Genomic DNA, 18,727 nt, shown 5'->3' on the forward strand with positions numbered 1-18,727 from the left:
CAAAATTGTGTTGACTGTCATTTGTATTACATTTTTAAAAATCAAGTAACATATTAAAAAATAAGTATAAATAAAAATATGCTAGGGCTCAATTTTATAAAATAAGAATTACATAGATACATACTATTAGATATTTTTTAAATCTCAAAGAATATTCCCTGAGTCTATAAGGGGGTGTTACTGTGAAGCACACATTCTGTGATACATATTTCTGAATTTTCACTAAGAGTATGCATTACTTTTGTTTTTAAAACATTCACAATATCCAGAATTCATTCCTGATTTATCACTGTGCAACTTAAGAATCAATCATGCATACTGATGAAAAACACATAAAAAGCAGAATCAGATTTTGTTGCTACACATATTTCCAGAAGACTATTATTATGCAAGAAAGTCAGACAGAACAGCATAAGCACATAAAAATGAGAAGGGGATTCAATGAATGTTAATTTGAAATATTATGCCTGAGGAGATCTGAAAAAAAAAGAAATTGAGGATAAGCATGCTTCAGAAAAAAATAAAAAGGAAAAAAGGAAAATCATTTCTGAAAGAGGCCAAGATGAATAAGCTGAATAAAAGCAAAATGCTAAAACACTCCTTTCTGGGGTAATACCCAAATCTAAAAATGTAAAACATAAATTTTAGCTTTCTCAAATAAAAACAGCACATTGACTAGTTGTAACATATTACCAGTTAAACCAGTAAACAGAAAAGGTTGTTGGGGAACCTGAGGAATAATATTAAAATGATCCTGGCATGGCATCTCCTAGTTAACTTTTATTCATTCCTCAGATGTTGTCTCAAACATTAACTTCCTTAAGTTTTCCAGTTAAAAGCTTTCAGAGCACTGTGTATCTTTATAGCATTTACTATGGTTTATAAATTCATATATTGTATGCGATTTATAAATGACCACGAATTCTCCCCACCATGTAAGCTCCATCGTGATATGTCTGGGCCTCAAAAGCACTCACTCAATTAGTATTTCCTGGAAATTAATTAATCAGGGTTTGGAATGGATTTGTTTTATTGTTAAGAAGGAAGTCTCCTAAGTCCCTGTTTATGTGCCTGGGGCACAGAAAATGATATCTCATGATGGTTTCATTTTGACTTCAAGGTATATATACTGCCTTCTCTTGAATCCTTGAATGGCTGGGTAGTGAAACAGTTAAAAGAATCTTTAGCATACAAGGACAAGGCTACAAACTTGGAATTGACTGTCATACAAACAAACTGTGGATCTGTATATACTTTCACTCAGTCTGTCTGAAGACCCATAGTATGGATTTAAAAGGTAGTTCAAAGAGCCTAGAGACTGTGGCAACAAAACAAAGCAAACCTGTCTGGTACATTCAGAGATTAATCCATCAGCTCAAAGCGGAACTTAGCACATGACAGACATCCAGTAAGTACCTGCTGAATGAACTGATGATACAACATGCTGAGATACCTAATTTCACATACTACTCATGGCCTCCACTTTTGTGTTATTTTTGATTGGCCCACATCCCAGGGTCCTACAGAATACTTGCTCAACTAGTACTTCTTAATTGAAATGAATGAAGAAATAAAAAATGATGATATGCAATTATACAGAGGACTTTCCCCCAAGTTTTATTTTAAAATATTTACTATGTTGCTATTTTTCAATTCATTATCAGATGTTAATTCAAATGTTTGGTTCAGTCATCTCTAATTCTGCATCTTTAATGTTTCTCTGTTCATAAATTCTACTAATGTCTCACCTACCAGGTATTAAGCTCACCAAGCAGTAGGCCATGCATTTTTAATTTCACCTTCCTACCTTGCCAACATGGATACTTCCTACCCTCCCAACATGAATAAAATGATACTTTACCAAAATGTGTTTTTAGCAAATGTGTCAGATAAATAAATCAGAGAAATATGAATTGGTACTTTCCTATTAATAACAGCATAAAAGTTTCCTCTGAAATACTTTATCACATATTTTTGTTTATCTTATACAAAAGCAAGGATTTGATTATACATTAACATATGAAATCTAACGATGCTATTTGAATCTATGAAAATCTACCAATATTTATGACACAAGATAAATAGTTTTAGGTACAAACTCTAACTGTGACTTTACAATATGCACCATAAACAGGTTAATAACTATGGAATAGTCAGTAACACTAGAATTACACTGAGATTCAGATACTTAGATATGCTTAATACATTAACATCCAATAAAAAGTACAGTTGTCCCTGCTTGAACTAGCTAAAACAACAGACATTCTCTGCTAGCATAGTAAGAAAGGTGAAAACTGAAAGTATCTGCATCCATGCAGGTCAGCCATAATGTTCACAGCACGTGGCCTCATACCATGTTGTAAAATAACTGATAGGCACACAAAAATAAAGCTTCAAACTAGCTGCCAAACTAGACTCTAGCTGGCAGAGACAACGTTACTAAAAACAACATTATTTGTGATCAATGAATGCCTCAAACTTAAATACATGATTTTCAAAATAACATTTCTACCATTATTTAAATTTCACAAATAAATCTCAACAGGAACCAGAAAGAATTTTTAAATTCTCCAATTACATTGATATTCCATACAAAGTAAATTTGTATGTTTTCTCAAATAAAGTGTTCAAACAATGGTAAAAATGCCTAATGATCTGCACAGCACTTAATAAGAATATATTCACTCTCCGACTCTCACAAGCACTGTATTGGCTATTACCCCCATTACATCCCAAACCACAGAGCTTATCAAGTACATATCTGAGCTTGAAACCCAAGTTTCCATTGGTCTACTACTTGACATTTTTTCCATTTTCTAAAATCCTATATGTCTTTATATCTTCCTCTCTGAGGACACCCGTCCCCTCACTTATGTACAGCTTTTATAATCTAGTAATGGATTAAAAAGTCATTGATCGGAATAAAATTTCAATAGGCAATATAATAAATATCTGGTAATGACTTCCCCATTTATAAAACCCTTCCAGACAACAGGTATATGACGAAGGAAATGGAATAATTTTAGACCAAGTAAGAATCACCTACATAAAAAGAAAAAGAATTAAAATTTTTCCCAGTAGTCTATTTCACCTCAAAACTCTTATGATTGAAGAACTCAACATTATATAAGGAGGGCAAATTAAATAAAATTAGGCAGTGGAAAACTGGAGGCATTTACAGAAACATAGGCACTCTCAAAGATCTCTGCAAAATTTCAATGTCAGAGGAAGCCAAATAAAATCTTTAAATGTGAACTTGTAACAATGTCTCATTTTTTGAATATATAATGCTGTTCACTTTAGTTACTTAAAACAAAATGGAAATATAAAGACAGGTGATAATTTCCAAGTGGACCCTTTCCATTTTGTTTCTAAAAAAACTAATTTAAATTCCTGAGGTTACATTTTAAACTATAATAGGTAATAAAAGAAATATTTCAGTCTTACTGTATGAAACATTTCAAAATAGTAACTTTTAGAGCTTAGAAAATAGAAGGAAACATTCATATAAGTTGTAGTTAGTTCATACTTTACCTACCCTCTTTCCTTCTAAATTCTCACACCATTTTACAAATATTGCCAACATGGTTACAGGTTGTAATAAGGAAGGGTATCTATCAATACACCCATAATTTAAAGATAGATGCAAATTATAAAACAGTTTGCCAAGGAAATAAGGAATGATATACTATTAGAAACAGTAAGTTTGATGTATGAGAGTAAACAATTATAATCATCAAGTTGAGATCTGAATACTATACAAAATTAACATAATATACACTTTAAACGGCTTATCTTAACCCATCTGATCAGCATCTATTTTCCTTTAAATATAATTCTTAGATGTGACTACACTAAATGCCACTTTTAAATGGTTATTTTTATGATATGTGAATTTCAGCTCAGAACTATATCTATGTAACACATAGATAAAATGTAATGTATTATCATTAGATGAATTTATATGTTATATGAACTATGTATGAACTGGAACATATATGTTCCTAAAACCTTCTGAAATTCATCTAATGATAATGGTTCAATCTTCTTGTAAGTACTTAGTGTCGCTATAGTGCCTGGACATTTACTGAAATCCTATAGGCAGCCAGCTTGAAAATGCATGCTGTTTGAAATGATGAGGTTAAAAAATGACAAACAGAAGCATTAATTCCTTCCTATGCCAAAAAGTTTAAAATTTCTCAGTGGATAAAATTAAAGAATTTTGAAACACTCTTCATCTGTTTAGTGGTTAATAAAGAATGCAACACAAAAGGAAACAGCTTACAATACTTAAACTTCAATAAATAAATCAGTATAACAAGCAATGTGACTTGATCACTTTTAAAATTCTTCCTAAATTCCTATTTACTGTTCATTAACACCAACAAATAAAAGCTTATACTTAAATGGAAAAAAACCCATTAATCCTCAGTGAATCATAAAACCAATTCAACTATCACCATCTCATTCATTAAGGTACTTCATTATTATTATTTAATAAAATACTTCTTAAAAATCTTGTGGCAACATTTTTGTGCAATTTCAAGGTCCAATTTTAAGAGCATAAAAATCATAGTTAAGTTTCTCTAGAAAAAAATTGTAATAATCACATATTTCATTTTTAGTTTAAAGGATCATAAACAAAGTTAACTTAAAATATTAAATATTAATGCATTTAAATTTAATGCAAATTGTAACTATTTTTAACTTAATATTTTAAAATGCATATTTCCTTTAAAAGATGAAAATTTCAGTGCATTTTGGAGCACTAAAGTTAAGGAATTTAAAAAAACATTAAGTGCTAAAGTTACTGTTATAGGCATTTACCACAAATCATTCATCATTTTATTACAAGTATACCTCAAATAACTACATCAAAATATACATATAAACTAAAGTGGAAACGTACATCAACATATTGTATGATAAAGTGTCTCCTTTGTCCATCAGAAAATACAGAAAGGACATATTCACCAGGTTTCCCATGACTCTCTCGCACCAAGAAGTCTCCTTGTTGTTTTAACAGGTCTTGCGCTTCTATTCTGGGAATTGCACCATGGTACCAGTCCTGTTCTGCCAGAGGTTTCTCAAGTACAGGGATCGTATCACAGAACTTAAGCAAATATTGAAAAAAAACACATTAAGTTAGAGAAGATAGCAATTTTTTTCTGGTAGGACTAATAGCAATTATAAATACTTCTTACCTATGTTCCTCCCTTTAATTGACCAATTAAACGTTATCTGAAAAATCTGAAATGTTCATAATCTTTTAATACCTCCTGGAGCACTGATGCTGAAGTGTAATACATACCCTTAAATACTGCAAGATTATTTGTTTTTTCTATCAGACATAGGTACACACAATATTAGCATTTAGAGTTAGCACTGTAGTCTGAGTCACCATATTATAAAATACATATATTTAAAAATCTTCAATCAGAGGATTATGATGAAATGAGAGTATTATCAGGGACACTTTTCATAAACAACTTCATTTTCAAAGAAGTAAAAGTTGAATTATATGTTTTTTTGGCATTAACTCTTGATCACATGGCTGCCCCCGTCATGGGTTCCAGAAGCACTATGGCTTCCTCTTGCTGCGCCTGCTCATCCTTGCTCCTCCGACTTCCTTAACCATTACCTCTGCCACAGGGCTGGTCCTGATCCTACACAGCAACAACAGACAAAGGCTCAGCTGAAACAGCATCCCTGAAACCACCAAGGTGCAATGGCAAACATGCGACAAAAACAAGGCGGGGGGGATACAAGCCATGAGCGCAGCAGGAAGCAAGTCATCCGTTATTTTAGGAGGCCAAATGCTAACAACAAATAGAGGTAACTCAGAGCTGGTTATGTTTCTTTGAAATGTTTCTAATTAATATGTTGATGTATGGCAAAACCAATATAATATTATAAAGTAATTAGCCTCCAATTAAAATAAATAAATTTATATTAAAAAAATAATAGATGAAAGCATACATCTTATGGTTACAAGTAAAAAGTTGTTTGTTTGTTTCTGTTTATCACCCACAGAAACTGAACTGCCCCAGGTCATAGGAACTCTTCATAGGTAAGGCACAGGCACCTTTCTGGTAAATGAGAACTAGCTTGAAGAGAGCCTGCACTGTTTCTGTCACTTAGTGGTTTACTCGCCAAGTCGTGTCTGACTCTTGCAACCCCACGGACTGTAGCCCACCAGGCTCCTTTGTCCATGGGATTTTCCAGGCAAGAATCAGTTCAGTTAAGTTCAGTCGCTCAGTCGTATCCAACTCTTTGCAACCCCATGAATCGCAGCACGCCAGGCCTCCCTGTCCATCACCAACTCCCGGAGTTCACTCAGACTCATGTCCATTGAGTCGGTGATGCCATCCAGCCATCTCATCCTCTGTCATCCCCTTCTCCTCCCACCTTCAATCTTTCCCAGCATCAGGGTCTTTTCAAATGAGCCAGCTCTTCACATCAGGTGGCCGAAGTACTGGAGTGGACTGCCATTTCCTTCTCCAGGGGATCTTCCCAATCCAGGAATCGAACTCAGGTCTCCTGCATTGCACGCAGATTCCTTACTGACTGAGCTATGAGGGAAGCCCTCAAGTTTTATCACTTGAAGAGGCCTAAAATTTACTGGTCAAAGTTCCATTTTATATTAGCCAAAGCCCATCCTACTGACTTAAAAAACTGAGAAATCCCAAACAGAATTCAAAGAAGAGTACACAGTTTGGTTTCTACTTCTACCACCATGTGAGTGCGAATGCTAGTCACTCAGTCGTGTCCAACTCTTTGTGACCTCATGGACAGCAGCCCACTAGGCTCCTCTGTCCATGGGGTTCTCCAGGCAAGAATACTGGAGTGGGTTGCTATTTCCTTTTCCAGGGGATCTTCCCAACCCAGGGAATGAACCCAGGTCTTCCGCATCGCGGGCAGAGTCTTTACCATCCAAGCCACCAAGGAAGCCCTGCCACTGTGAGATTAATTCTTTAAATACATATATGATGCATCTGTACATGGAAATTGTTTATAAGCTGAATAAGCCTTTTCTTTTGTTAGAATTATGACAAATACTTTACTTTCAAAACAATTTAAATTGTATTCCCAAAATGGGTTTACAATTGAATTATATAAAGAACTAGCCACAACTATGAGAAAAAAAAAATAATTATTTTTTTAAAACAAATGCATAATCCATATGAAATTAATTTTTGTGTATACTGATACTAACAGTTTATAAAGTAGGTGGTCAGAATGATTAAATATTTCTTCTTTAAAATTTTGTCACAATGGATTTCAATATAGAAAACACTAAAACTTTTACTGTTATAGAAATATTTTCAAGTCTCGCCAATGGCGAGTGTTTTATTGATTTTTTCCTCTGAGAAGAATCAATATAGAAAGAAATTCAGTGTCACTTTTAGGCAAAAAAAACTTTTTATTATTATCTCTTTTTTAAAAGGTCTACATAATAGAAAAGCATCACAAACAAGGATATCATGTGCTTGATTTCCTCTCCTATCAGCCTATCCTCCAAAAGGTTGATTTATTTAGAAGTGGGACAACAAGGACCCTGGGGAATTCATTAAGTCAGAAGGGCATTGGAAATACAAAAGCTCAGCTAACACAGAAATTCATTTAAGCATCTGAAGGTGAGGAATACATTTTGGGGGAAAAAATCATTCTGAAACATCTAAGTTTGTTTGTTTGTTTTATTTTATTTTTTTTTATTGCTATAAATATTTTACATTTATTTAAAAATATATCAGGTATTAAAATTTCTACTGAAAAGGTTTATAACTTGCAAAGTTTGATACATGTCTGTTCATATTTTACAACAGCATCCCGATATTTTCAGATTGCTTGAAATTTTTTTTAATTTTTTGTTTGTTTTAAAAAGAGAAATAAACGGGAAGGAACTTACAATGGTATTTCATAGGGATTATACTTCTGTTTTTTTGTTTCATAAGGTCTTTTGGGTAGGAAGGAAAACTTCGCCATCTGCCGTTCCTGGCCCTAGACAAATACCGTCATGGAACGCAGGCTGAAGTCACTATGGGTATACGTGTGTGTACATGTGAGACATGCATACACAGGAAAAGGCTGTACAGAGCCCCTGACTGCATCTACCAAGGTCTTTCAGGAATTTCCCTGGAAACACTGGAAAAAAACATTTTATTAATGTGCTTTCAACTAAATTCTAATACAGCTTTGCAAGCCTGACAGTAACAGAATGAAGGTCGTGCCAGCAATGGAATCCAGCATTCCAAAGGCTTTCATAATGACATCAAAAATGAAAGGAAGCTTTTTACTTCAAACATCACAACTTTCTCAGCCTAAGTGGGGAAAGATTTTTCCTTGTTATCTAAAATTTTTGTCAAAGACACGGGGAAGATGAAGTTTCCATTTTCATATGTGCAGTAACATAACATAATTAACAAGTTACACAATAATAAGACAAGCTTTCCTGATTGACTAGACTAGCTATCTACCTTTTTCCCCAGACCTTACTCTTAAAGAATATTTCAGAAAAAACATACTGAACTTAGTTTGATAAAAAGATGGTTTAAATGAAGAGGCAATGAGGAATCAGCCCAAGAAAATGAAAATTTTTTTCCAGACTTAAGAATGAGGTTATTTTTTTGTCTTAGTCTAATTAAGACTAATTACCAAGAATTTAATGAATATTTGTATGCTTTTATCTCAAACATTTGAGCACAAGATTAGCTCCTTATGAGAAGCAAAGATAACAATGTTTTTTAAAAAAATCAATGTCTGGATTTTACTCAAATTAAGCACCCAAATAAGGAACCATTAAAAAAAAAAAAACTAAAATATAACAGCATCGAAAATATGCAAGTAAACCTCTCAGTGAGTTTGAAACAAGCTAAATAAAATTTCAACACTAACATATGAGTTTTTATGAATTTTTAATAAACATAAAAGTGAACATAATTCTCTTCTAAATCCTTATATAAATTTAGTTATTAGTTTAACAATTGAAGTAAAGAATTATTTCAAACCGAGTGTAATAATATACTATGGTGTCTACAAGTAACTCATAGGATTTTAAACATTTCTAAAAAATTCCATAATGACCCCTTTAATTTTAAAGCTATATATCACTGAGAGATTTTAGGGGCGATTAAGAATCAAATGTCATACAAACAGAAGAAAATCACCAAACACTTGCAAAAGGTGGGAAATACTGGCCTACTGAGTAGGAATCTGAGTTACGCAGTAAAGGCGACTTTCTATGAAAGGGCCATGTAAACACTCTGGATATTTCACCTTCATGACTGTTTGCATTCCTGCTGGACAAACAGGATGTAAAGCAGTGCTTCCATCTTCAACAGGCACAAAGGCCTATCTGTAAATTGACAAATCCTATTTTTTTAGCAATAAAGTAGAATTGATCTTTTTTTCATGCATTGATATCTTATTTTTATCAAAAGCATACTTTACCTAATGTTCACTTTATACTATGAAACTAGAAGCAAAACTCTTATTAACAAATTCCTTAATTAACAATTTTTGTACTTTTTGAGACTTTGAGCTTGTTCAGTCGTTAGGTAATAATACAACTATGATTACCATAATGATTAGGCAGAATTACATGCTGATCAGATTCACATTCTTATACAATTCTTCCCCAAACAATATTAATGTCACTCTTCCCCAAAGATATACAACTTAATCAAACTTGAACATCACCTTACTTCTATGACTTTCCACTTCCTTGACTGCCTGTTTGTGTACCTTCCAGGATGTCTAATAAGAGACCCTATCTCTAGCAAAATATATTTTTTAAAGGTCATTCATTTTTGGTCTCATACTTCTCCAATACCTTCTGATTTCTCCTGACTTTGCTTTCTTCCCTGCTTCTTTAGTTCCTTTACTCAACTTCTTTTTATGAGTAATCGTTCTTTTTTCTCATTATTTTTATCCATTTACTTTTTCCAGTTGTGCCTGTGACTCTCATTCATTCTCTTTCATCTCATCACATTGCTGCCATTTTTTCTACAGCTTTATTTTTTCCAAATCAAACATCCTGACCTGAAGCTCATACAATGTTGCAGAGAAAATGTACCACTGCATCAATAATAACATTTTAGTCCATTAACTGTCTTCAGTGCAAGTGCTATACTACACATCTCAACTAAAACTATTACCAGATCATTCTGATGAATCAGTATGAAATCACAGCTCGGTAAATTTGAAAATTTATCATCAAGTTGGGATTGCCTGTACAGAACACAGTGTCATTCTGACATGATCTGGGTCAAATGCTGTAAGCATCTGAGCAAACACATAAAAGAAGAGGCTTACTCTCTGTGTGGCTTCCTAAGTGGCACTAGCGGTGAAGAATCCACCTGCCGGTACAAGCGACAGAAGAGACTTGGGTTCCATCCCTAGTTCAGGAAGCTCCCCTGCAGGAGGGTATGGCAACCCACTCCAGTGTTCTGGCCTGGAGAATCCCATGGACAGAGGAGCCTCGTGGGCTACAGTCCATAGGATCGCAAAGAGTGGGACATGACTGAAGTGACTTAGCACACACACTCTATGTACTGAAATAATAGAAAATAAAGCTTGATAAGAGAGTGAAAAAGTTGGCTTAAAGCTCAACATTCAGAAAACTAAGATCATGATATCTGTTCCCATCACTTCATGGGAAATAGATGGGGAAACAGTGTCAGACTTTATTTTTTGGGGCTCCAATATCACTGCAGATGGTGACTGCAGCCATGAAATTAAAAGATGCTTACTCCTTCGAAGGAAAGTTATGACCAACCTAGATAGCATATTCAAAAGCAGACATTACTTTGCCAACAAAGGTTCGTCTAGTCAAGGCTATGGTTTTTCCAGCGGTCGTGTATGGATGTGAGAGTTGGACTGTGAAGAAAGCTGAGCGCCGAAGAATTGATGCTTTTGAACTGTGGTGTTGGAGAAGAGTCTTGAGAGTCCCTTGGACTGCAAGGAGATCCAACCAGTCCATTTTGAAGGAGATCAGCCCTGGGATTTCTTTGGAAGGAATGATGCTAAAGCTGAAACTCCAGTACTTTGGCCACCTCAAGTTAAGAGTTGACTCACTGGAAAAGACCCTGATGCTGGGAGGGATGGGAGGCAGGAGGAGAAGGGGACGACAGAGGATGAGATGGCTGGATGGCATCACTGACTCGGTGGATGTGAGTCTGAGTGAACTCCAGGAGTTGGTGATGGACAGGGAGGCCTGGCGTGCTGCGATTCATGGGGTCGCAAAGAGTCGGACACGACTGAGTGACTGAACTGACTGAACTGAAAGCTTGATAAGCTCTTCTTAAAAATTATGTATAATACTAGGGATTCAAAACATGTAATTCTGAGAATATTATTTAGTTTTCTTAGACATGACTAGCTACATGGAGAATTCAATCTATTTATGGCAGTGATATGATGTAAGAAGTTTAATTTTTATCTTTCCTATTTCTCATTTTTCTACATGTTACTGTCTGGGATAAATAAATAAATATTAAGTCCTTAAGGATAAAGGAAGACAACCAAGTTTTAAAATACATAATATCTAAGTGGAACTTAACAACATCCCTTGTCAGAGGAAGTACAAGGTTGTTCTGTTGGACTTAAAGAAAGACACTAAAAAACATGAGCAGTTTTTTATGTTATGAATGAAAATAACTATATTCCCTTATGCCAAAGGTGAAAGCCCAGCATTATAATACCAACATGATAACCAATGTACAACAAACACAACTGAACCATAATTTGCTTATTTTCTAAACAGAAGCAAACAAGCAAATCTTACTTAGTATATAATTATTTATTATGGATGCACATCATTATTTTTGAATATTTTTATTTTCAATCAAGTTCAAAGTAATTCAAAAATTTTTAAAAACCTAGATCCAGAAAAATGTTAATTTTAAGGCAACAGAAGAATAATTTAATAATTCTTCTGACATCTAAAGAACAGTTATCTGGACCAAAGTGTGCTTTATTTTTATTTTAAATAACGTTTTTCAAAGAGTGCTACTATTATAAATGTGTTCTGTACTCCACTCATCAGTGAACAACTAGTACTCAGAAGGGGCTGTAAGACAGAAGAGATTGTTCAGCCACTTATAACAAAAATTCTGCAGTAAAAAAATGGCTCTGGAGAAAGGGCAGTATTCTTGATATGACTAGAACAGATCTCATCAAATATAATGTGGTTTGAAAGACTTTCAATGGAAATGGACCCTCATGATCGCCTGTAGGCTTTCAGATTATACAACGAACCCTGTCTAACACCCCTGGCCTTGATTTCAGAAGCAGTCTATGAGAAATAGTCCTCAATGCAAATTCATAACCGCCTGAAGCACGAAAGATGCAGGATATGAAGCAGACCTCAGCGCCTGGAGGGACTCAGAATAGGCTATTTAACTCCTTTAGTGCAGTAGAAAAAAAGAAACACCTGCTTGGAGCTGATACAGCGTATTAAAATACTAATCTCACCATAACAGTAAATATTAAACATCTATCATCAGATATTATAGTCTGTTAAAGTCAAATTCACCTATGAGCTAATTATCTGACATTCTTCCTTCCAGCAACATTTCTGATTAAAGTGCTCCATCAGACTGTCTTTACAGAGAGATCTACATTTTAGCCACAGTGTAAAAAATGGCAAAATAAGTAGCTATGAGAAGTTCAATGGGAATACTATCATGATTAATCCATTTCCTTTTGTATAATGCAATTAACAGTTTTATCTAAAATTATGCTCTAAGCTCCCAATTTTATATGTTTGAGTAAAAAACCAGCGATTTCATAGTTGTTGCTTTTAGATTTTAAATATGCTTCCACACTTTAAAAAATAATTTGAATATATACCTCATACCATATGCAAATATTAACTTGCAGTGGATCAAAGACCTATATGTAAAACTACAGAACTCTAGAAGGAAACACAGGTGAGGGTTTGCATGACTTTGCACTAGACAATTTTTTTAGATACAGCACCAAAAGTATGTGCAATGAAAGAAAATTAGATAAATGGACTTTCTCAAAATTAAAAACTTTTGTGTGTCAAGACAATTCCAAGAATGACGGAAAAAAATTTTTTAATTATGTATCTGATAAGGGGCTTGTATTCAGAATATATAAAGAACTCATAACTCAACAATGAAGGAAAATCACCAATTAAAACATATACAGTGGATATGAATAGTCATATCTCCAAAGAATACATACAAGTGACAACAAATCACATTAAAAGATACTTAACATCATCAATTGTCAGGAAAATGCAAATAAAACTACAATAAGATATCATTTCATACCCACTGGGATGCCCATAATTTTAAAAAAATGGAAAAATAAAAAGTGTTGAGATTGTAGAGAACTGGAACACTCAAATAATATGCTTTGCTGGTGCAAATGCAAAATGCTGCAAACACTGTGGAAAACAGTTTGGTAGTTCCTCAGAAATTAAACACAGAATTACCACATGACCCAGCAATTCCCTGGTATATAACTGAAAGAACTGAAAACATACATTCACATAAAAACTTGTATTTGAATGTTCCCTGCAGCTTTATTCATAATAGCCCAAAAGTAGAACCTAAATGTCAGCTGATGGATAGGTAAACAATGTCAGATAAACCCACACAAGGAAACACTATTCTCTCATAGAGAGCAATGAAGTTCCAATAAATGCTACACCATGGATGAATCAAGAAGACATTACACGAAGTGAAAGAAACCAGGCAGGAGAAGGCCACATAGCCTGTGACTCCATTTATGGGAAATGTCCAGAAAAGGCAAATCCATAGGATCAGGAATAGATGAGTGATTACCAGAAAATTGAAAAGGGGGGAAATTAAGACCAATTGCTAACAGGAGTTTCTAATTAGGGAGACTGAAAGGCTCTGTATGTATATGATGGTGATGGTTCCACAACAATGAATATGCTAAAACCACTGCGTGTATATGCTGAAATGGTGCGTTTCGCATTGTGTGACGTATATCACAAAAAAATAAATTAATTGGCTTAAGTTTGCCATTTTGGCAGGGTTCTTAAAAAGTTTTAAAGAAAAACTCGTTTAGAGTAATTAAAAATTTTCCTTCTTTTACACTACCTTTACCAGACTAGAATACTCAAAAATACTAAACTATGTCAGAAAAAAAATTGTAATTATAATTAAATAGCCTCTAAAGTTTATCTTAGACTATCATACTACCTGAAACCTTCACATTCACAGTAAGACAGTAAGACTCAAGACCTCAGTTACCTGTGTAGTTGAGGGGAAAATCTTCTTCAAGTAAACAGGATATTTAACACCTTACAGAAGTAGTTCTGGACCTTTACTCACAGTGTACCAGTGTCATAAAGTGCAGACTATCTCAGTCTTCTTAGTTCATAAGATTTCTGAATAAACCAGGGAATGTCAAAGGGCTCTTAAGTGATGGATATAATGACTGCCTTAATCATGAAGATAAAAACGTGATCAAATGCAAGACAACGTACAGATTCACTAGAATTCTTGATTACAAAGGGAAATTTTCTTAAATGAAACGGGCATTTCATAGCTTCAAGGATGTTGATAAGGTTATTTAAATGTATATATGAATGAGGTACATGCTTTGTGGGAAAGGCACTTCATTTCAGATAAAAGCAGTCAGTAAACACCAAATTTAACCTATATCAATCACTGCCAATTTAGTAATTTTACTTAAGAATAAGGTAAATACCACTTTTAAGTGGAGACAAAACATGTAAATATCTTAAGGCATTTAAAAAGCTATGATTTATATCAACTAATTATGAAGATTGTGTACAGTATATCTGACGTACTTTTGGAGTGCTAACCCCATACAACTTCATCTTAATGAACAAACAGGATTTCTCCTTTGTTTCTAGATGTAAATCAATGTGTCTTAAAGGAAAAGAAAAACCTCTTTCATCCTCTGTTTAAAAAATACTTTAAATATTTCCTTGTAAGAACTGTTTCTTTTTCTTCTAATGTGCTGTGCTTAGTCGCTCAGTCATGCCCGACTCTCTGTGACCCCATGGACTGTAGCCCACCAGGCTCCTTTATCCATGGGGTTCTCCAGGCAAGAATCCTGGAGTGGGTTGCCATGCCCTCTTCCAGAGGATCTTCCCAACCCACGGATAGAATCGAGGTCTCCTGCATTACAAGCAGATTCTTTATCATCTGAGCCACCAGGGAAGCCCTTTTCTTCTAATAAAAATTATCAAAAAAACTCTCCTCATAGAGTCTCTGAAACTTCTCATGAATTCTTAATCAAGTCTCCTATGCCTTACTTTGACTGTCAAATCATAATAAACCAAGTCTTATAAACTACTATTTATCTGTAGAGTTGTAAATTTATGAAAATAAGAGCAGGAGATAAGGCCTGAAAGAGAAGTACTCTGTCATGTGGCTCCTGCACACAATTTTAATTTTCATTTGCTACTTAATGCCACATGAGACGGTCTGCATTAGTTTTCTCCTGTGGATACTTCTGAACGCTGCAAGTGACAATGGCAGCATCAAAGGTTAAAAGATAAGTTGAAAATCTTTTATGCAAAATATATTTTTCTTTCTTTATTTTTTAATTAAAATACCTGATGCCTTGCCACAGTTGTGTATAAAAGATTGTTGCTTGAGTGGAATAAATATGGGAATATGTCTAACATATTAAAAAGCGTGCATGCTCAATCGTTAGATCATGTCCAACTCTTTGCGGCCCCGTGGAATTCAGCCCACCAGGCTCCTCTGTCCATGGGATTTCCCAGGCAGAAATACTGGAGTGGGTTGTCATTTCCTCCTCCAGGGGATCTTCCCAACCCAGGGATCAAACCTGTGTCTCCTGCTTGGCAGATGGATTCTTCACCACTGAGGCACCAGGAAAGCCACATATTGAAAAGGAACTATAGCAAATATATCCAAAATCAACAGTGAACTAATCTAAGGTTAGGAAGCACTTTTTTTTTAAATATATGAGTAGGTCACATTGTTTTAGCTAAACTTTTAAAGAACAAGAAATAATGTTAAGATATTATGTTGTAGAAACTTGGCAAGATGGGGGGGAAAGCATGTAATTAGTTTGTACTGAATATTGTTTCAACCATCATTCAATAAAATACTATAAAGCTCTATACTGAGTGAGGCATGGCTAGAATAAAAAGCTTGATGACTTAGTATTATAGGTAATGAAGCAAAAAAATACTTTATACTTTTATATATAAATGGAATATTTTTTTTATCTTGCTTGGCTATAGCTGCTATTACTAGGAGTAGTGAATATTCTATACATTACCATGTGCCACGCACAAATTTCAAATGGACTTTAATTTTCCAATTAAAACATTCTTAAAAATATGAACACATATAAAATGATACATTTTTAAAATACATATATAATAATCCCTATTATAAAAATGTTTCACTGTAAAATAATTATATTTATAGTTTTCCTCAATGTTACAAAGTACATAAAATACTGTAAGTACTTATACGCAGTACAGAAAGTCTACAAATCAAATTTATTTCTTTCTTCCTTATTTCACTGTTACATGGGTCTTACTATACACATATCATTAATATACACACAGATTCACATGCACACATAAAGTTAAATTGTCTACTTACCTTTCCATTGATAAATACAAATTTACATGACATTCACTGATACATCAGAAGAAAGCTAGACAATGACTATTTTCAGTAATGTATAGAGTTCATCGTACTTACTGAAGAGCCCAGTGCAGATTTTGGAGATCTAATGATTCCAGCAATTGAGTGACGAATAGACTCAAATCTGGACAGCCTCTCCTTCCTTTCCTGGAGAGATGCAGAAAGAAGCTGTTAGCAGTAGTAAACTGTCGGGTACATACACAGCTACGCTAGGCAATCAGGCATTTATCCGCAGCTTAAGTCCATTCACTCTGTCTTGCAAGTAAATAAAATGCAAGTTTCCTAACATTCCAAGTGATAAGTAATCAAATGCACATGAACTCTGCAGCATTTTATTTGCCTGTTTGCTCAATAAATATCATGATTTGGGAAAAAATAAGAAATAGAAATTCATGAGATAAGAGAAAACAAGAAATGCAAAGAAAACCCACAGAAACATAAGCATTAGCACAAGGCGGGGCAGGGGAGACACAAACTAGAAGGAATCAGTCTAACAGAAAATTTCTGACGGTTGTGAGGGATTTTCAAGGAAAAAACGGGAGTAGAAGGGGCAGGAGGAGAATTGTACGGAATGTATTTCTAAACAGCGAATTTCACTTGAGCAGCGTGGAGGTTTCCCAGAGACTGACGTGATGATGAGAACGATGGCAACGGAAAGGACAAGGCAAACCAAGCAGGCAGGGGCCGCAGCTCTGCCACTAAGGGAGCGCGTCCAGGCTACTATTTGCTACGGGATGCATTTCTGCAGGTCACATACCACAACGGAAGGAAACTCTTCCTTAAAATTTCAAATCCTTAGATCCGTTCTACAGACACAGGTGATGGGAGAAGTAAGAGAGGTTAGGAAAGAAGAGCAGGAAGGAAAGCAACGCTGAGAGCCTGGAGGTGAGAACGACAGCAAAGCGCGTGTGAGGGTAGTAAAAGCACTGACTAATGGTCCCATAGCGACTCCAGTTCCACTGCTGGCAGCAGACAAAGAACAAGGCATCACAGCCAAGCTCTGTACTTCCATGTCTCCCAACAGCAGTGATACTCGACTCGACTCGTTGTGGAAAAATAACCAGAGCAGGCCACAAACAGCATCTTCCGTTTCCTCTCATAGGTAAACACTGTTTCCTGCCACGTCAGTAAACACAGGATGTCACGGCATCACACCATCAGCCTCTGCGGCTGCCTCAGCTGTCCACCCTGAGAGGATGGAGAAGAAAGTGGACACTGGCCCTCGATACCAGAGGTGCACGTCAAAGGGACGACTTCAGTGAGCCAGGCTCCTGCACCTTCCCACACGCAGAAAAGGACTACACTTATTAACATGAGACGTCCACCTTACTTTAATCAGCAGTAATGTACTGATGTTCCAACTACCTGGCTGGTTGCAAAAATTCCTGTCTGTTATGACTCCTCCCTCACCTCTTCAGTGCAATCTCTCGAGACCTATCTGAGGGGCTGTGTCCTGGGCTTAAGTCCTCAACAAGCCCATCGATAAAACCTAATTCCCAAGCTTTAGGTTGTGTGTTTTTGTTTTTCAATTGACACTGTGTCTCCAATACCTATAGTATGTCTCTTTATATAGTAAATATTTTTCGTCACATGCTACCTGGTAAACATCATGTTTCCTGGAATTTAACCTTTGTCTCTCCACTTGCTTATTGCCAGGTTATTTGCTGTTATTCTACGAGTTGTGGTACTGTTAGTTTTTATTATTCTACAAACATATGCCTACTAATACTTTAAAATAATCTTAGGAGATCAATTGAGTCAATGCTCTTAAAATATTAAAGAGAGTAGAATCCCTATGTAGGAGTAGTATGAGAACAGAACCGAAAATTACAGGGAGGTTATGCAGAAAACTAGAATATTCAATGGAGAGATTTAAGTGTTAGAATGTATTTTACTTGCATATATTTACAGCAATATTCACTGTAATGGTAAAAATAACTCTCCTCAAGCTACATCTTGGGCATCGAACCCTACGAAAGTAAAGAGAACAATTTCTCCCCAAGCCTCTTACTAATGCTAAAGAGAAACATTTTCTTAAAAAGCTATTACTAGAACTGATTCAAATG

The 18,727-nt window shown here is 35.0% G+C and overlaps 1 protein-coding gene across 4 annotated transcripts in view; it reads right to left on the reverse strand.

Annotated features, from left to right (window-relative positions):
- Nucleotides 1-18,727, reverse strand: part of FER (FER tyrosine kinase) — a 460,995-nt gene that overhangs the window by 227,678 nt on the left and 214,590 nt on the right. For 3 of the 4 annotated variants that reach the window (XM_027545473.1, XM_027545474.1, XM_027545476.1), the window contains 2 exons: nucleotides 16,719-16,808; nucleotides 4,910-5,113 (listed from right to left, as the gene is read on the reverse strand). In XM_027545473.1, coding sequence (XP_027401274.1) covers nucleotides 4,910-5,113; nucleotides 16,719-16,808 — 294 coding nt within the window. The remainder of the gene's footprint in view (nucleotides 1-4,909; nucleotides 5,114-16,718; nucleotides 16,809-18,727) is intronic. The other variant, XM_027545475.1, reaches the window with a different exon arrangement.

The sequence above is a fragment of the Bos indicus x Bos taurus genome, chromosome 7 (genome assembly GCF_003369695.1).
Source record: "Bos indicus x Bos taurus breed Angus x Brahman F1 hybrid chromosome 7, Bos_hybrid_MaternalHap_v2.0, whole genome shotgun sequence".
NCBI lineage: Eukaryota > Metazoa > Chordata > Mammalia > Artiodactyla > Bovidae > Bos > Bos indicus x Bos taurus.